The sequence below is a fragment of the Phodopus roborovskii genome, unplaced genomic scaffold (assembly GCF_943737965.1).
Source record: "Phodopus roborovskii unplaced genomic scaffold, PHOROB, whole genome shotgun sequence".
Taxonomy (NCBI): Eukaryota; Metazoa; Chordata; class Mammalia; order Rodentia; family Cricetidae; genus Phodopus; species Phodopus roborovskii.
The window spans coordinates 403,079-426,075 of record NW_026126575.1 but is presented as its reverse complement, the minus strand read 5'-3'; the positions used below and the strand labels follow the sequence as shown (position 1 = coordinate 426,075).

The 22,997-nt window shown below is 41.5% G+C and overlaps 1 protein-coding gene across 1 annotated transcript in view; it reads right to left on the bottom strand.

The window, feature by feature from the left end:
* Positions 1–22,997, bottom strand: part of Aak1 (AP2 associated kinase 1) — a 147,792-nt gene that overhangs the window by 53,860 nt on the left and 70,935 nt on the right. Inside the window, exon 3 of the mRNA XM_051203446.1 lies at positions 4,270–4,388. Within this exon, the coding sequence (XP_051059403.1) occupies positions 4,270–4,388 (119 nt within the window). The remainder of the gene's footprint in view (positions 1–4,269; positions 4,389–22,997) is intronic.

Sequence of the window (22,997 nt, the reverse complement as noted above, 5' to 3'; positions counted from 1 at the left end):
GGGACATGCTCACTTTCTTTGCCATAACTTTTGAGTTCACTTTGGCTGCCTCTTCATTTATAGCTGTGTTGCTTTGTTATAGTGTGTGTTTGCTGTTTTGAATAGGGATGCCCCCAAGAGATGAATAAAGGACTACAGGTCTAGTCTGACACATGAGGAGTAAACTACCATTGCCATCTATTGCTGTTAAATAAAGATCAGGATAAACAAATAGGCCGAATAGATGCTTATTCAGGGAGAAATAACTTACAACCTGGACAGATGAACACCAGCAAGTTAGACCAGATGCTCTCCTCTCCCCGACCTGCCAGCCAGAAAGCGTTCCTGGCTCCTCCTCAGACCTCCTTCCACAGGTCACTTCCGCCCCTGGCTCCACCCCCAATGGGCATGGTCAGTGCCAAAGAAGGAGACAAAGTGAATATCCCACTACAGCCATCCTCTGCCCTGCCATCAACAGAACCAAAAACTGCATTCTCTTTTTTTTGTCAGCCATGTCACTCTACATACACATTCATATTGAACTGACCAACCTTTGAAATACCTGTCTTTTTCCACTTACATTGCTTTTAATTATATGTGTGTGTATACATATATATGTATATGTATATATACATATATATGTACATATTTTTAGTTCACATAGTATATTAGTTTCTTTTCTCATCGATGTGGCAGAATGCCTAATAAAAGCAACTTAAGAAAGGATTTGGCCCATGGTTTAAGAACAGTTTCAGCCATCATGGAAGGGAGGGCATGGTGGCAGAAATATGTGGACTAGAATATTTTTAAAACATTCTGGGGAAAATATGAGAGAATCTTGTTTGACAGCTGGGTGTGATAGCATATACCTATAATACCAGAACTAGGTGGATGGAGGTAAAAGGATCTGGAGTTCAAGGCCAGCCTTGGCTACAAAGTTTAAAATACCCCAAGGCTACAGCATGAGACTCTGACTCAAAAAAACACTTACCATCTAGATACAAAAACAAGACTATTATAGGATATTGGTGGAGAGATATGCATACAGTTGATAAGCAAACAGACAGACAGACAAAGAACTAGTAATAGGCCCCTACAATTTAAGTTCCTGTGGGTGGTAGGTATAGGGGATGATCAGGGGTGCTGGGGGGTAGAGGGGTGGGGTGTGGGAGAGGGGGATGGGGGAGGTGTCAAACCCAGGACCTTGTATATAGACAAATATGCTACAATTCCAGTTCAAGTGATATTTAACAACCAGCAGAACAGAGAATACCTTTTCAGAACTGATTCTAAAACAATTTGCCATCCATAAGCCAAGAGTAGACCATCGACAAAAGTCTTGCAACTTATATAAAGGTTCATGGACTTTAAATGTAAAGTGTAAAACTATAAAATTTCAGAGAATTGAGGGCTAAACAAAAACTTCTTCAATTTGGTTCCAAAAGTCCAGTGCATAAGAGGAAGCAGCCATGTGACTATCTCCACAGGAGGGGGGAGTGGGGAGGAGAGAGTGAAGCAGGAGGAGAGATGGAAGCTTGACAAGGAGATGGAGCCTAGGGAATTCCACAAGAACAAGCTGGCTCCACAGAACACTAGCTAGGAGTCCATCACCAGCTTGAGGTCCATCCAGTCAGAACCCAGGACAACTCTTCAGAGAGTTAAGCAGATAAATAGCTACACCTGCACATTAAAACATGGCTGGCATAATGGAGGACAGTCCCAGATGACATTGTTGAGAACACTGAGAGCAAAGGACAAACACATACAAGTCCTGGTGGGAATGGCTATGTGGGGATGTGACAGTGCTTACACTCCATCAGCAAATTCAGAAGAGGTAGTCTTGGTTCTCACATTGGTGGGAGGGAAATGCTCCTGTTGCTTAACTCTCTGAATTCAGGAAGAGTAAAACTAATACTGGAGGTGGGCTGTACTGCAGGATGAAAAGAACTAAATCCTTATTTCTCATGGAAACAATGCCTGAAATGAAGTAAAACCAAGAACTAGCATGGTTTGGGAAGTACATTCCAAGAATCAACTACCTTGATCACTTCTAGGATCCTGAGATGGCACAGGAGAATGGTGTGAGACTGTTTGATGTTTTCTTGTTACCTAATGCATCCCTGGACCCAAACTGATCCCATACACCTGAACTCCTAATTGAACTCATTGTGAGTTTTCCGGCCTGTGCTTCTTGGTTTCTCTACTAACACAAAACAAGCCTTCATGTTTCAAAATGAGTGGGAGAAAATGAAAGAACGGGATTGTTTTTCTAACATAAGCAAAAGAATGAGAAGGCCATTCTGGGCAGAAGAAAGAGCAGCAGCAGCAGATATAGGAAACGAAATATGAACAGCTGAGCAAGCATGGGATGAGCAAGGAGGGCGGGATGGAAAAGGGAAGAAGGAGGGGCATGGAGGAAGAGGAGCTGAAGGAGATAAAGGAGGGGTGAGGGCATAAGAAATATCTAGGAACCTCCTATGTATAGGAGACAGGGCAAGCAGAGCACCTTAGGCCCACTGCAGACAGATCCCTGTGCTCTGGAGCCTTGGGGGTTGGCTGGTTGGCTTAACAGTATTAGGTTATTCCCAAATACTTTCAGTTTAGGATCTCACCACACCTATCTTTTATGCCTGCTCTTTCCCAAGGCTTTAAAATCTACAGCTGGAAGGAGTCACTTCTAAGTGAACATTTGCATCTATCTCTGCCAACATGCAGACACTCTTTTATTGAACTGCTTTCTACATGCTAAGAAAATGTGTCAAACATTAAGTTTCTGATTTTAAATAACTCATATTGTGATGGCAGAACTGCCTAAAACATAACAGGTAAAGGAAGCAATATAATTGGTATAAACAAAAGCTGTAGAAATACCAAAAATAACAATGTACATATTTAAAGGTTTTTTTATTATGCATAATGTCAAACAGAAGCAAAATCAACCAATAATAACTAACAAGCTCTCAAGAAGTTGTCACTTCACTCAAACCATGGTCTTTTAAATCTTTCTTTTAAATCCAGTTACTGTCTTCACAATAATACACCATTTCATCATAAACACATCAGGTTATACTTCTGATACAAACTCTCTAATAATGATAGAAATCTAAATTTATACAATATGTTTTTAAAGATCTGCTTTATTTTTAAAGATGTGTCTCTGTGTATCTACATGCATGTACACACAGGTGCTCTGAGAGGCCAGAGGTATTGTATTCTCTGTACCTAGAATTATAAAGGTAGCTGTGATTATAAAGGTAGCTGTGATGAGGATGCTGGGAACTGAACTTGGGTCCTCTAGAATAGTACATGCTCTTAAGTGCCTAGCCATCCCTCCTTAGTGGGTTTGTTTTTAAAATGAAGGTATAATTTACAAAATAAAAACATACAGATCTTAATGCATTTGATCACTATACAAAACAACACACTTCCATAACCCAGAAGGTTCCAAAAATACATTCCCTGGCCCATTTCCCAACCTAAATAATTATTTTCTGACTTCTGATGCCACAATGAATCCTGCTATTCATGGACTTTTATAAATGGAATCACAAGGCATTATGAAGTATTGACACTGTGGCCAAAGCACAGGAATTGCTCCAGCTGGAAAACCTGTAAAAAGCATAAAGCTGTGTCAGGACATATTCACAGGATGCAGAGGACTCAGAGGGGTTGGCAGTCAGAACAAGGGGCTGGTAACTGAGGGAAAGCAATAAAAAAAGAAAAGCTCCCTAGAGAGTTGGGCTTTCCAGAGTAAATGCTTTCCCAAGATCCCAAACTAGTTTTCTGAGTTAAACTAGTCAGTTCTCCCAATTAACCTCCTTTTCCTTCAATCTCCAACTGAGGGTGACCAAGGCAGAAACAGAGCCCTATATACCCTGGTTCTTGGTCCCACCTTGTGTAAGAGTTTGCTGCCAGTTCAAGGAAGGGTGTCAGGCCTGCCCAGTGACTTTCCTAGGGCAGCATAATATACCTGTCTTAAGAAGCAGTCACAGTAGAAAAGTCATGGCCCTGAGGGTAAAACCCACTACTATTATTTTGTTAAAATGACATAACAATGAAATTGACTCCTAATGATTTATTGCTAAACTCGCTTATCAGTGCATTGCTCAACTCTCATCAGAGAAGCATCTTGCAGTAAATGGCAGTTAATACAGAGATTCACAATTGGTCGATGTGCAAAGAATGAGAAACTTTGGAGTGTTCAGCCCTAAATGGAATGCCTGTATCACACCTATCCCTTAGGGTCCAGGAGTTTAAATAAAGAAGAAGTCATAATTCACAAAGTCTTACCATGATCTGAATTTCCCTCTTGCACACCTGGAGATCATGCTCATTGTTGACAAACATACGTTTCAAGGCACATTTCACCCCATTGCTTGTTCTCACCAGAAAGACAAGAGCAAATCCACCTGTAAGAAGAACACACAGAGAAAATCTTTTGAGTAAGGTGCCAAGTCAGTCAGGAACTCAGGATGCTGCTGTCACCTCATGGCACTGATTACACTATCAGCCAGTCTTCAAAGCAGCCTGACCTAAATGACTTTCTTATACTCTTGAAACTTACAGCCAGACACTGAGTCAAACTAGAACCCAGATGCAGATGGAGAGGACAAGACCAGGCAGCAGAAACACACAGAGACAGCTTACCTGAACAAGGAGGAGCTAACGGCCACTAGACTGATAGCTGGGAAGCCAGCATGGGACTGACTCAGGCCCCCCTGAATAAGGGTCTCAGCCAGAAGGAATAAGGGTCTAAGGGACCTCAGACAGTGGAGCCAAGATGTATCCCTGGTGCACAAAAGGACTTTGCGAACACATTTCCCATGGAGGGATAACTGCCTTAATCTAGAGACAGGAGAGAAGCCCTAGTTCCTACTTCACATGACCTGTCAGATCTACATGAGCCCAACTGGATGGCATTCCCCTACATATGGAATTGGGGTGGGGGGATGGGAGGGGAGGGTGGTTAGAGTGCATGTGAGAGGGCAGAGAGGGTAAAAGGGAGGGAAGGAGGGAGGGGAGGAGGGAGGGAGGGATAGGGAACTGGGATCGACATGTAAAATAATAAATTAAATTAAAAAAAATGCTTTAACTCCAAAATTTAAGTTGAAGGACAAGTTACTGGGGAAAAGGATTTCTATTTTTGTTTCCACAGAAAATGAAAAGATGTGGATTCCTTCCAGACTAATGTGGTTTGATCACGCCAGACTGCCTGAAACAGAGTAAGAGGTGACCCTACATTCAAAACAGCTGGACAAAACAGCCCTACAGACTACAGCCAGGATTTCTGAATCTTCTTCGAATCCCCCATGACAGCGCCCCTTACCAGCAGGAAGTAGTTTGGAAAGAACAACGCCCAAATTCCCAAATATTGTGTATAAATGTTTTTTCATTTAATTGGACTTTGTTATATAAAATTAAAAAAAAAGGAAAAAAGAAAAAAGAAACTTACAGCCAGAGTCATAGAAGTCCTACACATCTAACCCAAAAATCAAGGACAAACAGCCACTATTTTCCAAAGAAACTACAAGATTTTTTTTTTTTTTTAAATTAAGCCTAGTACTTTCTTTCTTATAAGAGAGGCTAGAAAATTCTTTTAGTGCTTGCTTACATACATACATGTCACTTTATTTCAGGAACTTCCTTTTCCTTTCTTCCTCCCCTCCCCGCTCCACCTCTCATTTAGGTGTGGCAGGAGACCCTGAAGACTCCTGCTCCTGTCACTGCATGTGCTGCTGAGATATAAGACCCAGTGTGAGTGAGCTGCTCTATAGTGGGACATCGGGACTCACTGACAAACATCCCACTTTCCTTTATCCAAAGACAGCTCACAATTCATTAACAGACATTTACGTAACTTTCGCTGGTACTCTCAAATGTGCTAAATTAATTCATTCTTGGAGTTCCACATAATCTTAGAACTTCCACCTAACTCCAGAAGCACTGTCTGCCTTCGAGGTCAGATAGACGAGAGTGGCAAAGCAGTCACAGGTCAAAGTCTTAGAAGAAGCAGCAGTTCTATTGGACAAAAAGCCCAACCGCCTGCCTTGAATAGCTTCATCACTTAGCTCAAAAGTCCTGTTCATAAACCCTGTGTAGCAAAAACATCACTAAGCTATTCTATGCAGAGTTGGCACAAATCAGACAGAAGTGGACACAGAGGGAAGTGATCAGTATAAGAACTTGAGTTGAGGTTGTGATTCAGTACTGAGTTAGTATCCATTTGCAAAGTTGATAGAAACCAAAAAGCAGCCAATGCAGAGATCTGAGGCCTCTGAGAATCAGGAAGCAGGAATCACTGGTACCATTTTAACTGCCCTAGGCTCAGTGACACTTTGGTGCCTGTCTGCTGATGTTTCCAGCACTTATTGGCTTTATAGTTACTATTCAGGCTAACCTGGGTAGGAATCTATTCCCTGCAGCCCCTAGAGCCTTACACTTAAAGTACTATTCCTTATTTTCACAAAACACATGCATCATTCTGTAAAAAAAAAAAAAAAAGTTAATGGACTCAAGTGTTTCCAAGCCACCTATATTGTGATCATGATTTATCAGAGACTGCATGTCTCTCTATTGACTATCACTACATTCTTCAATATTGTAAACCAGTGAAACTTCCCATGAAATCTATTATACTAACCACTATGTTACTTTTATCCAGAAAAAGTTTTTATTTCCTTGCAATACATTAAACTGTTTCATTATCAATTTTAAATGTAGATTTTTTTAAAGTACTTACTTTTGTTTGTTTGGTTTTCAGGACATGATTTCTCTGTATAGCCCTAGCTGTCCTAAAACTTGATTTGTAAACCAGGCTGGCCTCAAACTCACAGAAATCCACCTGCTTCTGCTTACCAAGTTCTGGGATTAAAGGCATGAGCCACCACACCCAACTAAGTACTTACAAAAGAAAGGAAGGAAGGAAGAAAGGAAGGAAGGAAGGAGGGAGGGAGGAAGGGAGGGAAGGAAGGAACGAAGGAAGAAAGAAAGACATAGCATCAAAAATTTAAGTCTTCTGTCTCCTCTCCATCCCCATTTCTTCCTAAATTATTTTTGTTTTTTGAGATAGGGTCTTATATGACCTTGGATGGCTTGAACTGATTCTGTCTCTGCCCTGGTAAATGCCAGGGTTGTTAAATGTGTACCATCATACTCAGTCTACAATTCCTAAATTCCAATATGCACATTTTCAGAATATATACTTTTTGAGATGAAACAAAAATCAAATGCAAGAAATATATATCGGATCTTGTATAGTAGTACATATACATAATGTAGCGCCATTTATCATCCCTCCAAAAGAAATTTATTAAAACCGTGATGTACCTTATAATTTATTAGAATTGGACAAAGTAGTTGCACAAATTTCAAACACTCCATTTATATCCATGACTGTTTATATATAGACCTAGAAGGTATTTATTCTGCCAGATATTTTGAATACTTTATAATTTCATTCATCTATGGCCTGGGCATATAATCACCATAAAAGCATGAAGGCCTGAACTGGCTTTTTGGAGCCTATTCTCTATGGAGGGATAACTTGCTCAGCCTAGATATAGTGGGGAGGGCCTTGATCCTGCCTCAAAGTGATGTGCCAGGCGTTGTTGACTTCCCATGGGAAACCTTACCCTCTCTGAGAAGTGGGTGGGAGGTGGGGTGGGGGGAGTGGGAGAAGAGGGAGGGAGTGGGAAATGGGATTAGTATCCAAAATGAGAAAAGACTGCTTTAAAAAAAAAAAAAAAAAAAAAAAAACATGAAGCATGAAAAATCTGTCATGAGTAAAGAAACCAAGAAAGGCTTTAGGCTTTTGAAGAGTTGATGAATGTTTCCCTTACCGAGAATTTGTGAACATGAAAAAATGAAAGACCCAAAGACTGATATTGGGGTTCAACTTGAAGATCAGGGAAGCAAAGCAGCCAGCCACTAGCTCTCAGGCTGAAAGGGCTGATCCATGCACACGCTCTTCACAAGTCTCAAACTGCTGCCTCTCCTCAGTGTGGCTGGAGAATGAATGCCTTATACTGACTCCTGATGCTGACTTACATGCCTCTCATGAGTTCTGGGATTACAGGTAAAAACTTTTATAATTCTCTTTAAGACTGATTCAGTCTTCTGTAGATCTGTGTGGAATTGAACTCACAGAGATCCATCCACCTCTTAATCCTGAGTCCTAGGATTAAAGGTATGTACCACCACCTCCTCCAAGCTTCTGGCTGCTGGGATTAAGGTGTTTGCCTGGCTTCTATGGCTTGTGGCTAACTTTGCTTTCTGAATCCTCAGGCAGGTTTTAATAAATCATAAATATCACCACAATTTGTATGTAGCATATTTTAAAGGCATTTTAATGTGTGGTACTGAAGGACAAGCCATTCCTTTTTGAAGCATGTCATGCTGCTGCAATTTGAGATAATGGCCACCAGATGGGAGCAGTGGTACAGAAAGATGACCTCTCCAGCCAGGGCTGAAGACAGCTCAACAAGCCAGTCCAGATTTGCCATGCCTACAAATCATGATAAAGCTTAAAGCAAAGTAAGGGTTTACGACACCCAACATAATCAGAACCACTACTCAGCATCTATGCCCATAAAAGGCCCATCTGTGAGTGGGAAGGCTTTAACCATGAGATCAAAATCAAAACCTAATAAGATTTGTCATCCTAAAGATGGCAGCCACTACCAGTGCACAGTGGATCAAATGGAGACGTAAACCATTAGGTGAGAGGAAGAAGGGAGGCAGGATCACCTTAGCTACTTCTCCAGCACAGGCCCCACTGCCATGCATGTCTCTGTAGGTGAAGAAGGAAGAGAGCAGACACTGCACTGCTCCAGCACAGCCCATTTACCACAGGGATCAGTCTCCAAAGCTGAACTGAAGATGGTCTATCTACACAGAGGTAAGACAATCCATGTGGCCTGTGCTTGTATCCACATATTGGCATTTATATTTCACAAAGGAATGGGGGCTCCATCTGTGAATGAAAGCAGATGAGGTAGGCAGGCAAGGCAGGCAATTTTCATACAGCCACACTTGCTTGGTCTCTTAAGAATGTGGGTTGCTCTTTTTTTTTTTTTTTTTTTTTTTTTTTTTTTTATACAAAAAGAAACATTTTTTTTTTTTTCTGTTTTCTGGTCTTTCTAACTTATTTTATTTAATAAGGTATATTAACTGTACAGAAGAATGAGCTCCACTATTACACATTCATACATTATATACTTTTTTCATGCCTCCCATCACTGTACCTTTCTTGTCTTTAATTTGTTGTTGTTTTGTTGAGGCAGACTACTCTCATTCACTCTAGTCTAGGCTGACCTAGAACTCACTCTATAGCCAGGAAAGGTTTCAAACTCATAGTAACCCTCCTGCCTTAGCCTCCTGAGTTTATAATCCTCAGAGATTATATATGTGAAATATCACACCCAACTTTGGTTTTTCAATTCTTGATGGGAACAGAAATTACTTTCTCTAGTTTTCTTCTTAAACCAATTGAACATACAACACAATGACTTCACAACCTTAGGCACTCCTGGAACCATAATAACTGTGACTCCATCACTGCAGACTGCTCTTTCCTTTTCTACCTCATATCCTGCAACTGGAGTTCTAGGTTTCTAGTTCCTATCTCTGTACATTAGTTTTGCTCGGGCTAAACAGAATCACACAGTATAGATTCTTATATGACTTCTTAACACAGTGTATTTCTAGATTCATTTTCGCTGTTACAGGTATCAGTTTGGGGCTTGTTTTTTCAACTCACCATGGAATGACATGCAATGTCTCTAGCTTTGGGCTATTACAAACATCTGCACAGAAGAAAGGCCTTTTTTATGGATATAGGTAGTCATTTCTGGGCCACACGACAAGCTTAGCTGCCCTAATAGTCCCTCACAGTGATTATCAGCCATATGGAAAATTCCAGCATATGGTTACAAGTCTTTTCACTGTAGCCATCTTCATGTGACCTCATCTGACTGTGATTTTCATTTGCATGTCCTCATATATCCTGCATCATTGAAACTCCTAGGATGAGCTGCTTTCCCAACGCTTTCCTGGAAAGACTTTAATCCACACTGAGTCAAGGAGTCACCAAAAAATTAATGCTCAACTAGGACCTCTACTTCTCAAATACAGAAAAAATGTGAGTAGTATCAAGTCTTCTGGGAATGAGAATTTATAATATAGGTACCACTCTGATAGGAGCTAGGACAGAACTGACCACTCCACTTCCACCTCTGCAAGGCCTGTGGAGTGCCCAAGGCAAGTAATACAGCTCCACTTGACTAGGAAGATTATAAATCTTTGAGAAAAAAAATCTCTCAGTCCCCACATTAACAGGAGATCATAATCTGATGGGATCAATCCAATTTATATATTTTAAAAATGCTTTGACTCCAAATTTTAAGTCTAAGGACAAGTTACTGGGGAAAAGGATTTCTATTTTTGTTTCCACAGAAAATGAAAAGCTGTGGATTCCTTCCAGACTAACGTGGTTTGATCAAGCCAAACCCCCTGAAAGAGTCTCAGGCGATCCAACATTCAAAACAATTGGGACATAGCAGCCTTGCAGACTACAGCCAAGATTTCTGCATCTTCTTAGGATCCCCCATGACAGCACCCTTTACCAGCAGGAAGTAGTTTGGAAAGAACGACGCACAAATTCCCAAATATTGTTTATAAATGTTTGTTTTCACTTAAGTGGGCTTGGCTATAAACAGTTAGTGACCACAACCAATCTTTTTAAAAGTAAAAAGGGAATTATGGTATAGATATGAATACTTTGTTTTGAAATGGGTTTTCATTTATTGATACAATTTAAGGTCAATTTTGTGATATGTATATTTCTCCTCTTGTTTAGGCATTGTGTTTATATAGCTCATTTAAATATAATGTATAACTTAGTACAGATTATAGATAGTTACCTGTGATAGTCAAAACTTAGAGTTAAGTTACTTAGGTTTTCAAGATGTATTTGAGATGGATAGGCATTCTTCTAACCTTTCAAAGACCTACAGAATATGGCATTTAAAATGGTTTAGAGTTTTTCTTAATAGTGAGGCACAACTGCTCCTGGCAACACCACCTGCGTCAGAAAGGAAGATGGACATTAAAAAAACTCATAATGGAGTTTGCTTTCAATATGGCAAGACTAGCCATTTGAGCAAGATACTGCTCTTGTCTGGACTGTTTAACTTCATGATGTATAAACTGGACATACAGGACCCACAGAAAAGTGACTGCTGATTCAAGATGGATATTGCTACAGAGTTCCTGCTTCATGGAAGATTCTGCCAGACAGTCTGGAGGACCCAGAGAAAAATGACTGACAAACTGCCAATACAAAAAGACAGTTTAAAGTTTCCCGCTTTGCTGAAGAGTCCGCCAGACACACTATGGCCTATGGACTGAAGATAGAACATTACAGAAAAACTTCGGGTGACTAACCAGGCAGTGAGTTATCTCTTGTCATTTCTAGAGTTTATATATTATCCTTCTGTGGTCTTTGAGGCAGTTGAAGACAAATAGTTATGGTTATAGTTTTCCTTAGTTAGGATTAAAGATAAGGTACATATTGGACTTTAGACTCAAAAAGATAGATGATAAAATATTTTCTTTAAATCTTGCTAAATGTTAATGGACTAAATATTGTTAACTGTGATTCTTATTTGATAACTGTTGTGTGATATATTTTGCTATGCTAAGGTTAAAACCCTTCTTATAATTTAGACAGAAAAGAGGAGATGATGGGAGATGTCATTCTATAAATATGTTTCTCATACTGGTTAATGAATAAAGCACTGTTGGCCAATAGGAAAGCAAGATAGGCAGGACTAGGAGACAAGGAGGATTCGAGGAAGTAGTAAGGAGTCAGCATGGAGAGATGGAGGAGAACAGACACCGGCCCCACTCTCCGGTAAGATGAGACCACATGGAAATACTTAGATTAATAGAAATGGGTTAATACTTAAGACAGAGCTAGCCGATAAGAAACTAGCACCTGGCCAACAGAATTATATCAAATACAGAGTTTCTGTGTGTTAATTGGGGCTAGCGTGGCAGTGGGTCCAGACGGGAGGGGAAAAACCTTACTCCTAACAATAATCTCCAACTAAACTTTTCCAACATAAAGCTGAAACCTCCCTGGGACCTTGCCCTGATATTCAGTGTCCATAAATGGTACTGTCAAAGAGGCAAGCAAGACCTCTACTGCCTCTTGATCAAACACTGAATCTTGGAGGATGGCAGCAGGCTGGTGAACCCTTCCACAGGAAGCCCCTAGGTGACTTCCACTTGGGAAGGAAAGGTGAACACTGAGCAGGTTAGGTAAGCAGACAGAGAAGAAATCCTCCATGGTGGTTATACACATGCAGTGATGGGTGCAACTGTGCAGACATGAGAAGGATGAGACAAGGAAGCTTTCAGACAGGGTTTTTGGAGTCACTGCCAAAAAGGTTTTGCTGTTATTTTTAATTGGGCCAAAATTCTAAGCACTCAAAATCTGGGGTCTGGTACCTACTTATGCTTTGCAGGTAAAAGGAAACCTCACTTCCCAACCTAAGTTCTATCTACAACTTTGGGAACAGCACCCACCTGCCTGAGATCAGGAAGACAAAAGTCACAGGAACAGGGATCCTAAAAAGAAGAATGACTCATCCAGGCCCATTCTGTGCCCTTTGGTCTTCCCGCAAAGTGCCTTCTTTTTTGTTTTAAAATAAACAGCAAACTCGATGGAGTGCTTGCTAAATGCTTTAAAATAACAGCAAACTTGATGAGTGTGCTTGATGGAATTCAGCTTCCCAAGGAAGAGAAAATAAATATGAAATAAGTCTTTGAAAGGGTCAGACAGAAAACATAGCTGAGGTGGATCTGCCTCAAATAAGGGCTTATGAACGGGTAGCCTGGGCCCATGACTGTTTCTCTGGTCTTCACTCCCTCATCTGCACACATGAAAACCAAGTCACAGATTTTCTGTTGAGTTCCTCCAGGCTCTCAATTACAGATGGTTTTGTGAACACAGTTGGGAAAATCTGACTTGATGGGTTGGGCTTTGTACATAGCCTCCTTCTGAGCTTTAAGCAAAGCAACTCAACCTTTACCTGTTTATGAGTTCTAGAAAAGAAGCTGGGGGTGGGGGGTAGAAGTGGAGGACAAGCAGGTTTCAAAGGAGGGGGAAATGAGCCCCTAAATATGCCACAGCTCCATGTGAAAGAATTTTACAAGGACAAAAGGACTCTCTTGAAACCCCTGCACCTTGCCCTTCTTCCCATGCCTACCAGGGCTCTCAATATGTCTAGCCAGGTTCTGGGGAGAAGGCCAAGCCTCTTCACTCATCTCACTGTGACCACAAAACAAGGCAGGCATTCCCTCAGATCTAACAGATTAGGCTCACACACTGGTTCAGGCACTCCTTATCTCCCTAAGGCCATCCTCTACCTGTCAAGGGTAGCTAAGATCTCCCTTGCAGTGTCTAAGGCATAGAAGAACAGAGCACAAGCACACACAGAAGGCAGTGAAGATTGGAGCTCCCTCCTTGCTCGGCCACCCCCGGCAACCTTTTGTGCCTGCAAAAAACATCAGTCATCATGAAGGTCTAAATCTACGTGTAGCACCTTCCCAAAATCAAGGCAGAAGCCCAGAGAGATGTCTAATGGGGCCACAGACATCTCAGGTTTTGCCAGATGACACACTCACTGTCAGGTAGGTCCCCTGAAGAGTTGGACCTGTGGCAGAAGAGGAAGTAGCCTGCTCCTGGAACAACTACTCCACACGCTTAAAATGGTTGCCACAGAGCCATAAGGACTAAGGGATGTCAAGTCATCTGATTTCCAAAAGAAGATATATTTTTAGGTGATACCTGATTTTTAGATAGAATATTTAAAAGGGGAGAGGTCTCTAATCAAGTTAGGATCCAGATTAGTACTGTGTGGTCCTGCTTCTACCTTTCTAACAGTGTTTCAGGTGAGGAAGCTATCCGTGCACTACAGCCCCCACCTGACCACCCACAGCGGCAGAGTCCTCTAGGTAAGCACGCTTCATGTTCTGTACAGTGTTTCTGAGCACCCACAGGGATGGCCAAGAAGCTAGCAAACTTCATCCCCACTTGACTCACACTGAAGACAACTTCACCAGAAGTTTCGGGAAGAGTGACAATTTTTAAAGTCTAGAACAGATGGCAAGAGCACAGCAACGCTTGCACAAGAGAAAAGGTCAGTGATGCTTGTGTCTGCACTGACTACAGTGGAGACTCAGGGCTTATCTTTTAATGCCTGTCTCTCTTGCCTCAGACAGAATCACCATGTGCCAGGTCCTTCTGGGGGAACATATCAAGCAGTCTTTTCCCCAGGCAGAAAGAACACCCAGATGGGGATACTTGAGGGAGTCAACTCCCTCTCCCAGAAGGGCTGTAGGCACAGGACCAGAAAATGGCAATACTGTCAGTGGTTGAGAAATATCCACCAATCCCAACCATCCCACAGCTCAGGTGAAACATGGGACCACGGGCAAGAGCCTCTTCCTCTTCAGGCCTGCAGTGACCAGGGAACATCTCTAGCTCAGGGAGCTCTCTTATGGGCTTGGAAAGAATTCCCCTCCAAATCCCACTTCTACAAAAGGTATCTGGCTGTTTAGAAGAGAAAGGAAGAGCTGATGAAATCAAGAGAATTCTATGTGAGGAACCGGAGCACACTGGCCTGGCTTGCCAGCAGCTAAGTATAAAGGAGAAGGGGTCTTCCTTCTACAATCTGGCTGCACCTTCCCTGCACTGTCATGAAATAGCTACCTGGAAAAGGTAAAAAGAAGTGGTGAGGAGACAATGGTTGGGTAGTAATCTCTGTTCATTGAAATCCACAGCTGCTTCCCCTTGTCAGATCCATGTTCTATTTTTCCCTATGTCATTCATCGGTCTGAAACTCCTCCTTAGCTTCTCAGCCCTCCTAGAACAAACACTGCCCACTGCCTATGGCCTGCAAGGCTCAAACAGAAATCCCCTTCCTTGCTTCCTTGAGCCTTCTGACCCTTTCTCACTCACTCCTATCCCAGGAAGAGTGTTCCTGCTTCCTCAGTGTTGTGCACACCTTTCAGGCTCTTTGCATATGCCTCTCTCTTGGCATGCACAGCTCCTACTTATCATCCTAAGTTCCTTCCTTGGCAAAGCCTTCTCTGGTTGTCCTGGCATGTTTGGCATCCTTTACTTTTCCTTTGAGACAAAAGTGTAACTAAATGTTTCAGTGGGTGATATCTGGTCTGATCCCTTCTTTCCCTGTTCACTATAAACTGCCAAGAGCAGACAAGATGACTGATTCACTGTGGCTTCCCTATCACCCAGCCCTGTGCCTGACACAGCAAATGTTCATGTGCTTTGTTACATAACTTGTCTGCCTAGCACTATAAAGCCTTCCAAACCAAAACAGCAGAGCAACAACAAAAATCCCTACCTAGTCCCAGTCATTCTTAAGCCAAACTTAAGAATGCTTTCTTGCCAGGTGATGGCAGAACATACCTTTAATCTCAGCACTCAGGAAGAAAAGCCTGGCAAATCTGAGTTCAAGGCCAGCCTGGTCTACAGAGTGAATTACAGGACAGCCAAAAACACTATGTAGAATGCCTTCTTTGTGGAAAGATGATAAAGTTTCCCAAAGGGGAAACACTTCTCTGCCCACCCTGGCACTTAAGGTTGGCATGAGACAAGGGTCACCTACACCTTTCTTGATCAAGCAGTGTACTGACAGTGCAGCTCACAGAAACAGTAACACAGACTATTCTCCCTATAAATTATTCCTTCTTGCAAGCAAACAAACAAAAACAAAAACAAAACTTGTGCTGGAAATGAAAATCCATTTCAGTTAAGGAAAAGAAATTATCTCCATTCTCAGTCTAACAGCATCCTTGGCTAGAGGAGAAAGCAATTACTCCATTGGCAATCTCCTTAGAAGTAACCAGTGTGCCAAACGGTTAAGGGAACCACCAAACGGCAGATCTCCAAGCTCTGGCTATACCATGACCCTGTGAACATTACTGGTTCACATCCTCCTAACGGCTCTCAAAGATAAAAATCTGTCTGGCATTTTCACTGCTACAACTGTTCATTCTAGAATATACCGGCCTAATACCTTGCTTAAAACTTTTTTGGTTTGCCAGAAAGAGCACCTTCCAGAGTGCTGATCTGGTTCCGTGGTCAGGTGATGGGACAGACAATAAATGGCATCAAAGGTACTTGACATCGAGCCTTTGAGTTCTCTTGGTTTCATTACAATTGGTCTCCTCTTTCCAGGTCATCCTGCTATGCCCTCCACTCCTAGTCCTTGGAGATGTGCTATCTTTCTGGAAAGCACTGACATATTCTTAGTTCCTAGCTATGCATTCCAGCTTAACTCCATGTTAAATTTTTTATTTGAGCCTCATACAACCTGAATCCACCAGTCTCTAAGTCACAGTCTTTCACTCAGCACTGCAGGCCAACTCAAGGTCTTTTTCTCACCCTAAAGCATGCTGTCACTCAAGTGGGTGCAATAAGTATTGATCATTCTAGACCCTAACTTCAAAATCCCTTCAGCTCTATCCCTCATAGTCCTCCCCTTAGCTCCTGCCTTATCTTTTCCTCCAGGGAAAAAAAAAAAAAAAAACTGAATCCTTAGTTTCTTTTCAAAGATATATATCTAGTAACCTCTTAAAAGCATTAATGAAGCCCACAAGTGACAATCTAAATTCCTTAATGCAACAATAGAATCTTTATATTTTTCTCATCTTAAAAAAATAATTTTATTTGTTTACCTGTGCATGGCATTTGTGTGGACAGAGGACAATCTAAGTGGATTGGTTATTTCTCCTACCTTGCAGGTCCTGGGGATCAAACTCAAGTCATCAGACTTGGCAGCAAGTGCCTTTACCCACTGAACCATGGGCCCTACTCTTGTGATCATTAAAAAAAAATTCTGGGGCTGGAAAAATGACTCAGCTGTTAAAAGTGCACACTGCTCTTGCTGAGGGCCAGACATGGTTCTCAGAACCCACATCAGGAAGTTTATAACTGCCTGCAACTCTAGGTCTAGGGTTTCCAATGCCTCAGATTTCCTTGGGGACCTGAACGCACACAAGATGAATAAATAGTTAAACAAGCAAATAAACATAAGTACTAAAATCTTAAAAATAAAATGATTGTAAAGTTGAAAAGATCATACTGTAAACACCCACATGCTCATGACTTATGGTCTACAGTTGTCATTGTGCTACCCTCTTTAACGTCTACCATCTACTATCTATGCAAGCATCAACTCATCTTACCTTTAACTTTTTTTTTGGGGGGGGGGGCAGGGGCCAGTTTCAAGACAGGGTTTCTCTGTGTAGCCCTAGCTGTCCTGGAACAAGCTCTTGTAGACAAGGCTAGCCTCGAACTCACAGAGATTTGCCTACCTCTGCCTCCTGAGTGCTGGAATTAAAGGCCTGTGCCACCATCACTCAGCTTACCTTTAACTTCTAAGTCAATAAAGACCTCAGGCATTTCATTCTGTTTCAGCATACATGTTTTTAATGTAATTTGGGCTACACCTCCAGCCCTTGGGTGTCAATTGGACTAGTGGATAAATAAGAATAGAAAAGCATGTTTCTGGATATGTGTTACACAGAAAAATGATGTATAGGACAGTGAACTGAGTAGGAAAGGTCAACGCTGTCCAGTAAGTAGGGGATTCTCTCTTCCTCCGGCTTTCACTCTCCTATGCCCACAAATATGTTCTCTAGTGCTGCTGCAGTGAACATCAAATGCCAGCACTTTCTGCCTTTAGACTTGTACTCACACCAGTGGTCTGCCCAGAAAGCCTTGGACTACAGACTGCAGTGCTGGCTGTAACCTTCCTGCCTCCCATTCCACCCCTAATAAGTTCAACGTTCACAGGTTCTTTTGGGGGTAGGAAATAAATATGATTCATTTACAGTTAAATATATAAATCTTTAGGATACTATTCAATGAGGTCTGAGTAATGCATACATACGTACAACTCACACCCCATCAATATAAAAGGCCCTCTTACCACACAAAAAGTCCTTGGGCTCCCCTCCAGACAGTCCCACTCATTCTCCCCCGCAGCAACCAGGAATCTGGCTTTCTAAATCTGTTACTAGGTTTACTTACTTTAGAACCTCATTTAAATAGAATCAAACAGTGAATCTTTTTTTCTTATATTTATTTACTGATTGTTGAGGCATTGTATCACTCTGTACTTCACACTATTTGTTTGTTTGGTTTTTGTATTTATTCCTGGTTTTTGGGTTTTTTGTTTGTTTGTTTGTTTGCTTGCTTGTTTGCGCATAGGGCACCTGGTATTCCCAGGTGCTCTCTTATTCAAGTACTAACCAGGCCCAACCCTGCTTAGCTCCCAAACAGGCTTGTTCAGGTGTTACAGCTGTAGACTGTTGTTACTGTTTTTGGTTTTTGAGACAGAGTATCAATCTGTACTTCTGGCCAATCCCAAACTCTAAATCCTCCTGTCTCAGCTCTGCAAGCTTTAGGTCTGCCAGGATTACTGGCCTGTAGTCTCACACCCTACTTAAGAGCATTTATGATTTCAATACTTCTCTCTCACCCAGCTGTCTCCCAATACTCTCTAGTCCCCTCAATCTTTTCCTCTGCACCACTAAGCCTTCAAAGGATAACGATTTTCAGCTTTTCTCCCAGTAGGTCCATCCACAGTAGTCCAACTAGCTGGAATATTCAATATCCAATTTTCTGCTTTGTTAATGTTTAAACCAACACCTCTTCTATGAAATCTGACCTTTCCCTGCCAGTCACTCTAGTTTTCTTATTCCTCACATTTGGCTGATATGTTTGTTTTTTTTTTTTCACCACAATGTGTTGTGATAAATAATCTGTAATATATAAAACCCAAGGTAAAGAAGGAACCACTCTGTAGAAATAGTATTTGTCATTTTTACATCAATTTAAGATCTCTGCATACTTTGAAGGCAGCACTATAGACCATCTTCCTAAATCACCAAAGAAAATAAAAAGGGAAGAAGAGGCTGGGTATGCTGGTGCACACTTCTAACACCAGCACTCTGGAAGCAGAGGCAGGCACATCTCCTTGAGTTCAAGGCCAGCCTAGTCTACCCAATGAGTTTCAGGCAACAGGACTACATAGTGAAGTCTCACTATGGTTAGGCTATGGGTAATCTCCAAAGGGGTAGGAGTAACAGTTTATTTCTCTTAGGATCCTTAGGGCCCAGAAGAATCCTATGACAGATAACTAGTAAATGTTTGATCGACTAAAAGTAAATAATGTTACTTCTCCACTTAAAATGCTCCTCTAATTCTTTACCATTTGCAAGATGATATCCACATTCACACTGAGCCCAAGAGTGTCTGGCAGAATCCTGTGTATCCATGGCTTTGGCATACACTCTCTGTCAGAGAGCCTGTCCTTTCTGTACCATGCTCTAAGTGCAAGGGTGGCTCAAACTAGGATTTCCAACAGAATATAGTTTTCCCCACAACCAACTTGACTTCTCTTCTCTGGTCAACTCAACTTCTCTGCAGAACAGTCATTCTCCCTGCAACTGGATTTTCTCAGGGGGCAAGGACACTTTATTTTAACCCACTGGAAACATTGGTCTAGTTTACTATGTCAGGTGACCCCCATTCCACAGCTAATTGAGCCAGGAAGGGAGAACTGGTCCATGCTCTCCCTTGAGAATGTGAAGTAATGATCCAGGAACTATAATCAGATGGCACTGTACAACCCCATAGATGAGGCTGGTGGCTATAGTCAATCATTGACATGCTCTCAAATTAGTATCTTCTGCAAATAAAAGATTTCCAGAAAATGAAGTAAGGAGGAAAATGAAGACACTTGGAAGAAGATGTAGTCTGGAACCAAGGCTTCAAAGGGAAAGAGTCAGACAGAAAAGAGAGCCACCTAGTGACTTTCCAAACCCCACAAAAATCCAGCTGCATTTCCTGCTGTTGTGTTCTAGAAGGTTCCCCCATATCTATCCAGTACATTACTTTTCCCTTAATCTAATTCAAACTAAATTTCTGTTCCTTGCATCCAGTGCTCCTAAGATACCTTGAACCAATGTTTGCAAAATATATGGCAGTTTTAATAATTTTAGCAATTACAGACTCTACTCCAAAAATATCCAGAACAGAGCACTAGATGAGTTAGAATTCTGAAGTAAATTCACCTAAAATAAACTTACAGTAACATACAAAGACCTACAGAAGAAAAAATGACAAATCTCTTTGGAAGGAAGCAGGGACAGGGAACTGTACAAAGGTCTGTATTGTTATGTGGATCAGGATTAAAAGTGGGAGACATTGCCACATTTCAAAATGATAGTAGTGATGATTATAATGCTTCTAACACAAAGCAATGGTTACCGTTTTAGGTGTTAAATATGCCAGTCACTCTGATCTGATCATCAGACACTGTTTGCATGTACCAAATACATCACTAGTCCTTATAGCAACATGCAATTATTTTTTGAAAATTTGTTACTGTGTGTGTATGTGTGTGGTTTTGCCTATTTTAGTATGGTACATGCCACAAGGGTGTGGAGATCAGAAGATAACTTGTGGTTTGATTCTCTTTCTACCCTAAGGGTCCCAGGCATCAAACTCAGGTGGTCAGGCTTAGCCACAAGCACCTTTACTACTGAGTCATCTTGCTTGCCTCTGTATAATTATTATGTTTTAGTTAGACATATATATGAAAAGTGTTTAACTACTTAACTGGATTATCAGAAAGAATTAATAGGAAATAGGATTTAGCCTTCCAGGCAGAAGAACAACACAGGTTAGAGTCTTTCATATCATATTATAAAATCCCAGCCTTGCAGGTCTATCAAAGGCTGTCTCCAGAAAGGATCAGGAGCATATCAATCACACCTGATGAGCTGAATTACATCAAATAGAAATGTCTACCTTCGTTTTTCCTGGTGGGTGAGGGTGGTTAGTGGGGCAGTCAATATGCTGAGACAGAGAGGTTACTGGCCATTATCATTAAGTTTTGGGATTTTTTTGTTCGCAATGGTTTTGTGTAATGGTTTTATTTTTAAAGTACTACAGATAAATATTTTTCTCTTGATTACTGAGTTTTGAATGACTCCTTCAATCTGTATTAGAGGCAAGTGGCTTCTCCAGTTCTGGCTATCTGTGAACAGAGGGCAGAGAAGTCACCCTAACCACCAGCCTCCATGTGGTTCTTTCAATATGTGCCACAGAATCCCTAAAAGGTTAGGGCACTCTTCAAGTGAAAATGGAAACTTTGAAAGTGACCCCAGAGGAAGCAGGAGCTGGGGCAGGAAAAGAAACCATCCTGAAAAGTGATTCTGGCTCCCAGTGGGATCCCAGAAACAAAGCTCCAGGATAGACACTCCTCAAAAGCACAGCTCAGACCACACTTGACTTGGGCTCCAACCAAACATAAAGACAGCAAGCTTCAAGGAAGCAGAGCTCAGACAGCCTAGAAATCAAATGAGCACGAACTCATCATGACAACAAGCACCAACCCAAGAACAGGGGTTGGATGGAGGGTGGGTTTTCCAATAACCAGAGTCCTGGGTGCCTAAAAATAAACAAAACAAAAGCAAAAACCTGGTAAGAAGGAAGTCGGGAGGCCAGTGTAGAGCAGCTAGAAACCCTTGGGTAAAGTATATGAAGCTAAAAGTGCTCACTCACTCCAAAACCAGGACAGGGACCAGGAGGAACCAAGATCCCTCTGGGATTAAAAATTCATACCAAACAAGGAAGCCAATCTGAGAAGATCAGAAGATCCCAGCAGACTTCATCCAGAATATCCAGCACCCAGGTCAAGGTGCTCAAACTGAAGGAGAAAGAGGAATGAGAGCTGAGAACTCCTGTACTGTGTCATCAGCCAGCCATCCTAAGACAGGCAAGCAGGCCTAGTGCAAAAGGCAGCTGATGTTGGCTAGAAAGCAACAGGCAATGTGTATGAAAAGCCTAAGAGTACCTCTGACCTCAAAATTCCACTTCTAGAATGTTCTCTTAAGAAAATAATCTCATGCATGAGGCCCTGGTTTCAACTTCCAACACCACATAAATAGGATGTGGTGGTATATGAGTGTAATCCTAGCGTATGGGAGGCAGAAACTGAAAGACCAAAAATTCAAGGTCGTTCTTGGCTACATAGTGAGTTCAAAGCTAACCTAAACTACATGAGACTATGTCTCAAAAAAGATAATCTGAAATATCAATGGAATATGTACAATGGAATATGTACAAAACATACATAGAAGAACCTAAAAACATAAAAGTTGTCATATTTTTTGGTTAAAAAATAAAGTTTATGTTGTCAAAGAATTAATTTAACAAAGTATTTTTAATTAAGTTTAAAACAAGTAAAATACTAAACAATGTAAACATGTTGGCATGTTCTCCACACATTAGTCAAAAGGAAGAAAACGATATTCTGTTTATCACAACTATGGATGGCTATGTAACAATGTGCATGGTAAAAGGCAAAAAATAAACACATCAAAATTCTAAACAAAACACACAAAAAAATCTTACAATAATTTACCTGCAGATGATGAAATACTAGATATTTTCTTCCTTGTCCCTTTCTGGTTTTTTACCTTTTATTTTGTGATGTGTGTATATTTGTGCTCGAGAGGAAAAGGAGGGGGAGATGGAGAGGGAGAGAGGAGGGAGAAGAAAGGAGAGGGGGAAGAAAAAGAGAGAGGAGGGGAGAGGGGGATAGAGAGGGAGAGAGGGAAAGAGGGAGCAAGAAGGGGGATGGGGAGAGAGGGGGAGAGAGGAAGAGAGGGAGAGGTGTGTGCATGTGTGCACATGCTCCAGTCACATATGGACGTCAGAGAGCAACTTTTGAAAGGGACCCCCACCCTCCCCTTCTACCAAGGCTCCTTGGAATTGCACTCAAGGCTGAGGCAAGCACTGCTACCTGCTGAGCCATCTCACCAGCACCTGTTTCTCTACTTTCTAAATGTTCAGTAATGACCATAAAAATAATTGGTTTCTTTTTAAACAAAACATATCATCCATCTTTTAA